The following is a 12,511-nucleotide window of genomic DNA, read 5'->3' as shown; positions in this document are numbered from 1 at the left end:
AATTCTCTTCAGTGCGGAAGGCTCTAGAAGCTCCAGGGAAAGCCCTCGGTCAGCCCACGCTTCAAGGAGCACCTGGATCAGTGCCCTTTCCTGCCCAGCCTGGCCCTTCTTCTCTCCAACAGCTTTGTCTCAGCTGTGCCCGTCGTGGCAGGGGCAGAGTGCGGCCTGTGTGCAGGGCTGGGGGCCGCGGTCTGTTGTCTTGGGGTCTTGGGTCGGGCTCTGATCTGGTTTTGCCACTGGCTGTTGGACCCTCACCTGCACACCCAGCCTGCATGGCCTGACCCTGGGCTGGGGCTGGGCCCCTGCTCTGGTGGAGGGAACACTTGCTGAGCCTGCACCTCCTGCTCTGGCTGCCCTGGTGGACATCACAAAGCCTCGAGGAGCTCTTGTGGACAAGGGGACCCCTGAGAGGCAGAAGCCATCCTGGCCCTGTCACACCGATGACCTCGCAGGACCGTCAGGAACCACTGAGTCCCCCAGCCTCTGGCTCGGCAGTGAGTACGGCAGCTGCACCTTGGCGTTTCCTGCCCGGCAGAACCCACAACAGGCCTCCTTCACCTGTCCTGGACACCCCCACAGCCTGGCTCCTCCCTTCGGCCTCGGCTTGGCCTAGTCTCCAAGACAAGAGGGAGTTCACGTCTCACGCGGCACGTTCACGTCTCACGCGGCACGTTCACGTCTCACACAGCACGTTCACACCTCACGCGGCGTCCCCTCCCTGTCCGCACTCACACTGGGCAGCCAAAAGGACACACACACCCCCTCCAGACTCACAGATCCGGGGCGACTCAGCAACCACGTGGAGGGAAGGGAAGGGGGTGCTGCTTGTTGCTTCCTGCAGCTGAACACCCCCCGGCCCCAAGCGGGGGCCCCAGGAGGCCACAGAGTTCACCCGGCCTGGGCCCTCAGGCCTGACTGTCCCCAGGTCTCACACTTCCCTGGGAACCCTCAGAAGCTGCGTCTGACATGGAGATCCCTGGGCCGAGGCTGGCAGAGAAGGGCTTAGCTCAACTGAGTCCTCTGGCATGACACAGCGAGAGAAGCAGGGGACCCAAGAAGAGCCATGGGCTGCCGTGTGCGCTCCATCGTGGTGTGGCCAGAGCCCTGTGCTGCCTGCTGGAGGCTTCCCAGAGGACTGGCCACATGCAGGTGGGGCCAGCATCCAGGGCCCTGAGAGCGATGGGCCCAACTTGCCCAGTGCTGGGACCAAGGGCCAAGCACTCTCCCCAGCAAGGCCAGCATCACCCTGCCCCCGACGCCCACCTGAGTCACTTCAGGGAGAAGATGCCCCGCCAAGGGCACAGCACCCACTCCTGCCAGCCCGCCGGGGCAGAGGAGCTGCTCTGTCAGCAGCTTAAGCCCTGGAGGCCAAGCGCTGGGACCAGGGGCAACTGAGAGAGCCCAGAGCACCCAGCACAGCAGGGCTCACAGCAGGTACAGAGCCAGGAGCCACAGCACAGTCCCTCCGGCCCAGCTCACGGCTGCCTCACCCAGTGCCTCGGCTCCGTCTGCAGGCAGCAGTTTAGAGAACCAGAACTTACAGTGCACCAGGCAGCTGTGTTTTTAATTTAAACCGAAGTTTGGTTTCTCTACACACACACATACACACACGCACACGCACACGAACGGCTAGGAAGGGCTCACCAAGACAAGACGAGGGTGTCCAGGCTACCACATGGAGGGTCACAGCTGACGGCTTTGCCTAAGAAGCCAGATGAGAAGGGAGAAACCACGCAGACACTGGTGCTGCTCTGAAAGCGTGTGCTCTGCATGGACACCCGGGTGTCGACGCCCAAGTTTCACTAAATACAGAAGCACAATGACCAGTGCTGGGCACCGCGCTGTGTGCCCGCCCCAGTGCACTGTCTACACAGCTCTACCCGTGTGCTTGCCCGCCCCCAATGCACTGTCTACACAGCTCTACCCGTGTGCCTGCCCGCCCCCAGTGCACTGTCTACACAGCATCTACTCCTGTGCCTGCCCGCCCAGTGCACTGTCTACACAGCTCTACCCGTGTGCCTGCCCCCAGTGCACTGTCTACACAGCATCTACCCGTGTGCCTGCCCGCCCCCAGTGCACTGTCTATACAGCTCTACCCGTGTGCCTGCCCGCCCAGTGCACTGTCTATACAGCTCTACCCGTGTGCCTGCCCGCCCAGTGAACTGTCTACACAGCATCTACCCGTGTGCCTGCCCGCCCCCAGTGCACTGTCTACACAGCATCTACCCGTGTGCCTGCCCCCAGTGCACTGTCTACACAGCTCTACCCGTGTGCCTGCCCCCAGTGCACTGTCTACACAGCTCTACCCCTGTGCCTGCCCGCCCCAGTGCACTGTCTACACAGCTCTACCCGTGTGCCTGCCCGCCCCAGTGCACTGTCTACACAGCTCTACCCGAGTGCCTGCCCCCAGTGCACTGTCTACACAGCATCTATCCGTGTGCCTGCCCGCCCCAGTGCACTGTCTACACAGCTCTACCCGTGTGCCTGCCCGCCCCAGTGCACTGTCTACACAGCTCTACCCGTGTGCCTGCCCGCCCCAGTGCACTGTCTACACAGCATCTACCCGTGTGCCTGCCCGCCCCAGTGCACTGTCTACACAGCATCTACCCATGTGCCTGCCCGCCCCCAGTGCACTGTCTACACAGCTCTACCCGTGTGCCTGCCCGCCCCCAGTGCACTGTCTACACAGCTCTACCCGAGTGCCTGCCCCCAGTGCACTGTCTACACAGCATCTACCCGTGTGCCTGCCCGCCCCAGTGCACTGTCTACACAGCATCTACTCCTGTGCCTGCCCACCCCAGTGCACTGTCTACACAGCTCTACCCGTGTGCCTGCCCGCCCAGTGCACTGTCTACACAGCTCTACCCGTGTGCCTGCCCGCCCCAGTGCACTGTCTACACAGCATCTACCCGTGTGCCTGCCCCCAGTGCACTGTCTACACAGCTCTACCCGTGTGCCTGCCCGCCCCAGTGCACTGTCTACACAGCTCTACCCGTGTGCCTGCCCGCCCCCAGTGCACTGTCTACACAGCTCTACCCGTGTGCCTGCCCGCCCCAGTGCACTGTCTACACAGCATCTACTCCTGTGCCTGCCCGCCCCAGTGCACTGTCTACACAGCTCTACCCGTGTGCCTGCCCGCCCCAGTGCACTGTCTACACAGCTCTACCCGTGTGCCTGCCCGCCCCCAGTGCACTGTCTACACAGCTCTACCCGTGTGCTTGCCCGCCCCCAATGCACTGTCTACACAGCATCTACTCCTGTGCCTGCCCGCCCCAGTGCACTGTCTACACAGCTCTACCCGTGTGCCTGCCCCCAGTGCACTGTCTACACAGCTCTACCCGTGTGCCCGCCCCCAGTGCACTGTCTACACAGCTCTACCCGTGTGCCTGCCCGCCCCCAATGCACTGTCTACACAGCTCTACCCGTGTGCCTGCCCCCAGTGCACTGTCTACACAGCTCTACCCGTGTGCCTGCCCGCCCAGTGCACTGTCTACACAGCATCTACCCGTGTGCCTGCCCGCCCCCAGTGCACTGTCTACACAGCTCTACCCGTGTGCCTGCCTGCCCAGTGCACTGTCTACACAGCTCTACCCGTGTGCTTGCCCGCCCCCAATGCACTGTCTACACAGCTCTACCCGTGTGCCTGCCCGCCCCAGTGCACTGTCTACACAGCTCTACCCGTGTGCCTGCCCACCCAGTGCACCGTCTACACAGCTCTACCCGTGTGCCTGCCCCCAGTGCACTGTCTACACAGCTCTACCCGTGTGCCCGCCCCCAGTGCACTGTCTACACAGCTCTACCCGTGTGCCTGCCCGCCCCCAATGCACTGTCTACACAGCTCTACCCGTGTGCCTGCCCCCAGTGCACTGTCTACACAGCTCTACCCGTGTGCCTGCCCGCCCAGTGCACTGTCTACACAGCATCTACCCGTGTGCCTGCCCGCCCCCAGTGCACTGTCTACACAGCTCTACCCGTGTGCCTGCCTGCCCAGTGCACTGTCTACACAGCTCTACCCGTGTGCTTGCCCGCCCCCAATGCACTGTCTACACAGCTCTACCCGTGTGCCTGCCCGCCCCAGTGCACTGTCTACACAGCTCTACCCGTGTGCCTGCCCACCCAGTGCACCGTCTACACAGCTCTACCCGTGTGCCTGCCCGCCCTCAGTGCACTGTCTACACAGCATCTACCCGTGTGCCTGCCCGCCCCAGTGCACTGTCTACACAGCTCTACCCGTGTGCCTGCCCGCCCCCAATGCACTGTCTACACAGCTCTACCCGTGTGCCTGCCCCCAGTGCACTGTCTACACAGCTCTACCCGTGTGCCTGCCCGCCCAGTGCACTGTCTACACAGCATCTACCCGTGTGCCTGCCCGCCCCCAGTGCACTGTCTACACAGCTCTACCCGTGTGCCTGCCTGCCCAGTGCACTGTCTACACAGCTCTACCCGTGTGCTTGCCCGCCCCCAATGCACTGTCTACACAGCTCTACCCGTGTGCCTGCCCGCCCCAGTGCACTGTCTACACAGCTCTACCCGTGTGCCTGCCCACCCAGTGCACCGTCTACACAGCTCTACCCGTGTGCCTGCCCGCCCTCAGTGCACTGTCTACACAGCATCTACCCGTGTGCCTGCCCGCCCCCAGTGCACTGTCTACACAGCTCTACCCGTGTGCCTGCCCGCCCCAGTGCACTGTCTACACAGCATCTACCCGTGTGCCTGCCCGCCCCCAGTGCACTGTCTACACAGCATCTACCCGTGTGCCTGCCCCCAATGCACTGTCTACACAGCTCTACCCGTGTGCCTGCCCCCAGTGCACTGTCTACACAGCATCTACCCGTGTGCCTGCCCGCCCCCAGTGCACTGTCTATACAGCTCTACCCGTGTGCCTGCCCGCCCCCAGTGCACTGTCTACACAGCTCTACCCGTGTGCCTGCCCGCCCCAGTGCACTGTCTACACAGCATCTACTCCTGTGCCTGGCCACACCAGTGCACTGTCTACACAGCTCTACCCGTGTGCCTGCCCGCCCCCAGTGCACTGTCTACACAGCTCTACCCGTGTGCCTGCCCGCCCCAGTGCACTGTCTACACAGCATCTACCTGTGTGCCTGCCCGCTCCCAGTGCACTGTCTATACAGCTCTACCCGTGTGCCTGCCCCCAGTGCACTGTCTACACAGCTCTACCCGTGTGCCTGCCCGCCCAGTGCACTGTCTACACAGCTCTACCCGTGTGCCTGCTCGCCCCCAGTGCACTGTCTACACAGCATCTACTCCTGTGCCTGCCCGCCCAGTGCACTGTCTACACAGCTCTACCCGTGTGCCTGCCCCCAGTGCACTGTCTACACAGCTCTACCCGTGTGCCTGCCCGCCCAGTGCACTGTCTACACAGCTCTACCCCTGTGCCTGCCCGCCCCCAGTGCACTGTCTACACAGCATCTACCCGTGTGCCTGCCCCCAGTGCACTGTCTACACAGCTCTACCCGTGTGCCTGCTCGCCCCCAGTGCACTGTCTACACAGCTCTACCCGTGTGCCTGCTCGCCCCCAGTGCACTGTCTACACAGCTCTACCCGTGTGCCTGCCCGCCCCCAGTGCACTGTCTACACAGCATCTACCCGTGTGCCTGCCCCCAGTGCACTGTCTACACAGCATCTACTCAGCACTTGCCCTTGGGGCAGTTACAGCCCTGACCTTAGGGCAGGCGGGAAGAGGCTCGTGGCCTGTGGGGGTGTGTGGCTCTGGCGGGTCTGATCACAGAGACCAGCTGGGAGCAGAGCACGTGCACACGGGGAACGCGCCTCCCGTCGGGGAGCAGTGGGGCTGTCTCTGCCCACAAGGCCGGACACGCGTCCCAGTTCCGCACATGATTACACAGGCAGGCCCAGCTCTACGTGAGCCTGAGCCACTCTGATTGAAGCACTTGAGTTTCCTGCAAGCCGCACAGAACCAAGTCCCGTCGTGAAGGCAGCGGCTTCTGCGGCCTCGCTGATTAGAGGGGGCACGACACCGGCTGCCCAACTGGGAAATGTGCAAAGGGAAAATTCCACCCAGTCCAGCCCTGGGTGGGAGGGGACGCAGCGCCCCCACAGTGAGGAGCGAGCGGAGCCTGCAGGGGTAGGGCGAGGCAGGAGCGAGGAGGGAGGGAACCCTTCTCGCCCACTCAAGACAGCCGTGCTCACCACCTGCATCTGGAGCCGTGAGTCCGTGGCCAGTCTCACTCTCTCCAGCCTGCAGGCTGAGTCCTGCTCCTGTCTGCCCAGGCCCTCTCCCTGGAGTCCACAGGGTCCCCACGTCCCTGGGGCTACTGTCTGCATGGGGCCACTGTCCCTGGGGTGCACAGCTCATCCAGGCCTCCAGGCGCTGTGCTCCGTGCATAGGGCCCAGAGCCAAAGACACGACGGCACCAGGAACTAATGGTTTAGGACACCCCCACCCCCAAACTCACAGCACCAGAGCCTTCCCAGCTGGCCCTACATGAGCACAAGACCTTGGGGCCCCTGGGGGAGCCAAGCCTATGGGCAGGAAGGTCCTTCCTCCTGTCTCAGAACAGCCTGGCCTTAAAGGCCACCAACGACACAGAGAACAGCAGCAAACCTGGCCTGTGGCATCCATGCCGTGGGCACCAAGGACAGACTAAAAACCACAGGCAGGGGGTACAAAAGCTGCCAGGTGGGGGTGCACATGCCCACTCACCTCCTGAAGGAGGGGTGTGGAGGGACCCCTCCGCACGCAGGGGCTCAGCAGAGCCGGCACAGGACCCCCAGTGGGAAAAACAAACGTCTCTCAGATCTTCCCTAAACACGGAGGGGTAAGAGGCGTGAGGACAGCCCTGGTGACTGCACAGGGGAGCTCCGGCTTCATCCTCCCAGCAGCACGTGGTCCACCCGCACGAGATGCAAACAGATGCACAGAGCCGCCCCTGAGACCAGCACGCCGAGGCCAGAATGGGCAACGACAGCCCCGATGCTCTGCAGCCGGGAGCCAGCTCCACTGGCACCCCAACCAGCGGCCCCTCGGGCGCTCTGTTTTGAAGAACACACCTGGAGCTTTCTCCACGAAGATGACCTTGGAGTCCTGCAGGAAGTTGTGGCCGGACAGAACCATCTTCTTCCCGCCGCTGACCGGGTAGCTGTCCATGCTCTGCTTCTCCACAAGGGGCAGTTCCTGTGCTGACCGCTGGGCTGCGTCAGATGGGAGAGGACGGTGACTATGACCTCCTGGGCCTGCCTGCCCCACCCTACACCTCTGAGGGACTCACACGCACCAGGAGATCCTGGCCAGCACGTCCATCCCTAATGAGCAAGCCAGTGAGATGAGGGCTTGTGTGTGCCCGTGCAGCGAGCGCATGGCTGTGCCGCTCGAGTGAGGACAGGAAGTGCGGCCACACTCTGTCCTGACGGCCCCCAGCACCACGCGAAGACAGCACGGCCTTCCACTGGACATGACTACCCAGGCCACAGTGCTCATGCAAACATGCGGGACCTGCCCGTGTTGGAGTCTAGTTCTCCATGGCACAGGCATGAGTCTTAGAGCAAACAGACTTGGAGAAGACTCAGCCCACTGCCAAGTGGGTGGGCACAGAGTGTGGGGCCCTGTTGGGATGACAGCAGGAGGCCACCCTTGGGGTCGGGTCAGGGGTGGGGGAGGCAGGAGACCAAGAAGGATGACCGTCCGAGGGGAGGAGGAGGGGCCTGGCAGAGCTATGTGCGTTCCTTCCTGGGGGTCAGCTGGTGCCTTGGCTGTGCCCGACTCGGTGGCTATGAGGCGCCAAGTGCAGGGCTCGGACAGGGACCCAGAGGCATTGCACAGCGCCTGACATGCCAGCAGGGGATCCGTGACCTTGCACTGCTCCAGGAAGGTGTCGGCAAAGCCGTGGTGGCAGCACAGGGCCAGGCAGCCTCCACCGTGCTTGGTGGCCCACACGTAATGAGAGAAACAGAACCGAGGCCACCGGGGAGGCTTTGGGAGTCCGGGCTTGTTCTGCGCAGCACCCTGCAGCTGCACACACCCTCCTCCCAGCTCCCCGATCCACACAAACAGCCCCGGCATCAGCTCTTCCCGGGGGCTCCTGCAGGTGCTGAGCTGGGAGTGCCGGCGCTGGGGCAGGCCGGTCACCCACGCAGCGTTAACTGAAACCCGTGCACAGCCGCTCTCGTCCTGACAAGCACACATCTCCCAGGCCTGACGCCAGTCCCACGTACACCCAGGCGAGGTGTGGCTGGGCGGCCCCTGCTGCCCAGGAGGGCGAGCTGTGTCTACTTACAGCACTCGATGGGGTTCGAGGCAACCTGGAGGGACAGCGTCCGGCCACTGGGCTGTGGGACGTGCACGCGGAACACCAGCCGCACCCTGGTGTTCTTTCTGCCGATGTCTGTCTCCCCCTTCCGCAGCTCGATGTCGGAGTTTCTGAGCTTCAAAATCCCGGCACAGTCAATGCTGCCAAAACAAAAGCCATAGCTCGTATTGCGCTGCCGATGGGAGAACGTGGAGCAGGCCCCGCCTCCCACACACCCTGGGCTCAGCTCCCGGACAAACCGCGCACAGCGAGAGCCGGCAGGCCCTGGGCTCCCCACACCACAGCTGCCCTGAGCTGACGCAGCTCGGGGACGCCTGTGTCCTCCACCCTCAGCCTCAACAGCCCAGACACTGGCCCTGTGACCCGGCGCTGGCCTGGGGGGCGTCCCAGAGCAGCTCGGGCAGCAGGGGCGGCCAGGGCTTGCACCTCCTCTGTCCCACCGCAGCTCCAGGAAAGCCCGATTTATGGAAAGATCCGTCACTATCTGCATTACTCAGGTCAAGGTCGCTCACTTTCTCAGGAAGCCCTCTTCTTCTGCAGTTCACGTAATTTCACCTAACTTAACAACTTCAGCTTCATTCAGAACCAGACTCCAGGAAAACGAGCCACGGATCGGTTCTCCATGCAACAAACACCAGCTTTTTCCTTTCTCTCAAGCTCAGTGGGAGCAGAGGACGCAGGGTGACTGTAGCAGCCACGGGTGTCCCCAGCCTCTGCTCACAGCCTGCTCCCGAAGACAGCCAGGGTCTGAATGGCACCAGGGGAGCATGAAGTCCACCAAGCTCACAAACGCCATTGCTTTCCCTTTGTTTTCGACTTAGAAGGATTAAAAGTTGTAAACGACTTTTAAAACCCCGCGCAATTCCCACACACTGTGGCTCCCACCTGCCTCATCTCCTGTACGCTCGCCCTCAAACACTGGCAGCTCTGCTGGCCTCCTGACCGGCCGACAAAGCCCCAGGGCCTCTGCACCTGCAGCCAGAGGGCTGGCCCCTCCTGCACATCCTCTCTGCTGAACGTCTCCTTCCCAGAGACAGCTTCCTTGACGTCCAGCAGGGCAGCCCACACACTCCCAGCCCACCCTGACCACACATTTTCATGGCTGCATCTCGGGGCTCACACATCTGTGTGCCAGACCTGCCCCTGCCACACACACAGGGACAAAGAGCTCTCTCTTCTGCCGCATTCACAGTTTGGGGTGGATGGGCACATCACATAATAGCTGCTCGAGGGGGCCAGCGTTGTGGCACAGTGTTGGCATCCCATATGGGTACCGATTCAAGTCCTGGATGCTCCACTTCCAACCCAGCTCCCTGCTAATGTGCCTGGGAAAGCTGTAGAAGATGGTCCAAGTCCTTGGGCCCCTGCTACCCGCATGGAAGACCAGGAAGAAGCTCCTGGCTTCAGCCTGGCCCTGGCCCTGTTGTTGCGGCTACTTGGGGATCTCCCTCTCTCTCCCTCTCCCTCTCTCTCCCCATCTCTCTGCAACTCCGCCTTTTGTTCAGGATTAAATGGACGATGCCCTGTGTTGTTCCCAGCCTGTTGATAAAGCCACTTTTTAAGCTGACTGCAGTGTCAGAGTGGACTCTTGGGCTGACGGCAGTGCCAGCTGTCAGGGCGGACTCTGCAAGCCAGAACTGGCCACGTGGGTAACACTGAGGATGACCATTCTAGCCAGACACACGACCCGCTTAATTTGCTCAACGTTCGCACTGTAACCGTTCTCCTAATCGGCACTGCTGAATTCAGACACAAACAGGTGTCATGTTTAGGAGCCAGGCACCACAGCTGTGTGGCTGAGACCCTGGAAAGAAACAAACCCGTCACGGTCGCTGTATCTGCTAAGTTTATTCAGGTGTTGGGCCTGGGGGGCCCCAGGAAGTCAGAACACAGAGAGCAAAGCCAGGAGCCCCCCTGCCTGCCCGGGGCCCTGTCCAGGCTTACACGGCTCGCATGTTGTTCTCGGGCAGCAGCGGGATCTCCAGGACCTTGGTGTTGGAGAGAATGGCCTCGTGGCTGGTGGTGGAGACGGTCTTCCCCGTGATCCGGTGGACCTGGTAGAAGGCGTGGGGCCGCAGCAGGCGGTCGTCCGCCGTCCCGATGAACAGTTGTAGCGTGAGAGGCTCATTTTCTAAGTAGCCATGTAGCTGGCAAGAGAACAACAAACGCCCACTAAGCACCTTGCGCACAGACTGCTGGGAATCAGTTAAACTTTTACGAGAGGCCGATTCAACAGGAAACACGCACAGCCTGTGTGAAGTCCCCGCTCCCTGCCCCTGCACTGCTCTGTAACAGAACGCTGGTGCTTGCTTTAAAAGCACACGTAGAGAAGGTCCCGAAAACGGGTGAGGCTTCCAACGCGCCTGCAGCCCACACGGGACCCCCACCTACAGGTGCGTACACACACAGGCAGACGCGTGTACTACATGCCCCTCCCTCAGGACCCGCGCATGCACTGTGCACCACGCACACACACGCGTGCACTCCACGCCTGGACGAGGAGCTGGTGAGAAAGAAAACACACTCCTGTCCCCGGGCATGGGAATGGGCACTGCGTGGCCTCCTCTCCACGTGGCACAGGACACAGCTGTGCACTCGCAGGGCTGACTTCCCTGAGACCCAGAGGGGCCCTGCCACACTGACCCCATGCTCCCATTCCAGGTAAACCCAAGCCAAGCACAGCAAAGCCCAATCCCAACTGGTCATACTACACACACTGCCCAGTAAATGCCAACTAGCACCTCCTCCTGCCATCCCTGCAGCCGCGTCCCCCAGGCCAGTTTTAAAACCTTGACACAGACAGCAACGCCTGCCCGAGAGCAATGGGTGTCGCAAACACTGCGGCTTTCAAGGCCAACGGCCCCAGTGCCAGCTGCTCCAAGCCTGCACGGCCCACGCCAAACCCAGGAGCCCTGTCCTCGACTCAGAGGGGCTGGGCACCCCCCACTCCTCCCCAGGGAGGATTTGCAAAAATGCATCCAGGGAGCAAGACCTGCTGAGGCAGGGAGGGTCAGCCCTGCAGGTGTGGCCCAGGCACCAATGCTGGTTCCCAGCAAGCCTCACCGTTCAGCCCCCAGGCTCCCACAAGTCACACCCAGCCATGCCCCCAGGGCCCGGCTCCACGGCTCAGCCTCTGCCTCCTCATGGTCACCATAGCCACAGAGGACAGATGGCCAAGAGGCAAGCGATGGCTAGTGTCGTCCTGAGGCCATCGGAACTGCTGAGACGGTGGGAGGTGACCTTGGGGCCCAAAGGCCGTTGGTGTCAGAAACACTGAACAGGAGGCAGAAGGAGGGGGGGCACCCCAAGTCTTGGCGGAGAGAAGGGAACACCCAGCCCTGAAAGCGTGCTTCAGGGGAGGGAGCTGGGCAAGGAGAGAGGAGCTGGGGTGCACTGGGAGCCCAGAACAGCAGCTCCCGCGCGCGTTCCTCAGGTTGGCGGCGCTCCTTTTAACACGCCAATTTGGAAAACGACAGTGAAACGTTAACAAGGGAAGCAGAAAATCACACACTCCATTAGCGGCCACTGGGTTTTGATGTGGGCGGTGGACACTGCTTTTACAAGGCTGCTGGCCCCCCACGTCCCTCGCGGGAAGATCGGCGGCCGGGACTCTGGTTTGATGCAGGCCTGGCCGCGGCACCGTGACGCTCATTAACTCCGCAGAGCCGCTGGCACCTGGCAGGCGGCCAGCAACGACCCGCAAGATGAAAGGCCGCAGGCTGTGAGCCCACTTCAAACAAGCACTGCCCCACGGTCACGGCGGTGGGCAACGTGTGGAAGGGCAACCCCAGCCACGCAGGAAGCAGTGCACGTGGGCGTGAGCGCGCGGCTTTCCTCCCCCAAGCAGGCGCGGGAGGCCCGGCGTCACCGTTCAGTCGCACCGGGACTCACGAGCGGGCTCACTGCAGCAGGGAACATCAAATCCCAGCAGCTCTCTTAGTCCTGCCTGCCCGTGTCCACAAGAAACCAGGGACAGACACTAGAACCTGCAGCCGAGAGGCCAATACAGTGCCCGGCCGGCCTCTGGTCACGGTGTGAACTGACGGGGCACGCAGGGCCCACACAAACGCACCACACAGCCTATGCTTGCGAACTCTCTGCCAGGCTCACGGCAGGGGACACCAGTGTCACCTTCTGCTGGTGACGTGGTCCCAGACACCTGCAGACTCGACCACCTTGAAACTGATTGGCCGATTCCCGCAACCAGAGCAGAGCATCCTCCC

The 12,511-nt window shown here is 62.2% G+C and overlaps 1 protein-coding gene across 1 annotated transcript in view; it reads right to left on the bottom strand.

The window, feature by feature from the left end:
- Positions 1–12,511, bottom strand: part of NFATC1 (nuclear factor of activated T cells 1) — a 123,189-nt gene that overhangs the window by 61,213 nt on the left and 49,465 nt on the right. Inside the window, 3 exon segments of the mRNA XM_062201825.1 lie at positions 7,033–7,173; positions 8,256–8,428; positions 10,233–10,435. Coding sequence (XP_062057809.1) covers positions 7,033–7,173; positions 8,256–8,428; positions 10,233–10,435 — 517 coding nt within the window.

This window comes from Lepus europaeus, chromosome 9 (genome assembly GCF_033115175.1).
Source record: "Lepus europaeus isolate LE1 chromosome 9, mLepTim1.pri, whole genome shotgun sequence".
NCBI classification, from domain to species: domain Eukaryota; kingdom Metazoa; phylum Chordata; class Mammalia; order Lagomorpha; family Leporidae; genus Lepus; species Lepus europaeus.
Note: the sequence above shows the minus strand (reverse complement) of the source record. Positions and strands in the feature narration are given on the sequence as shown.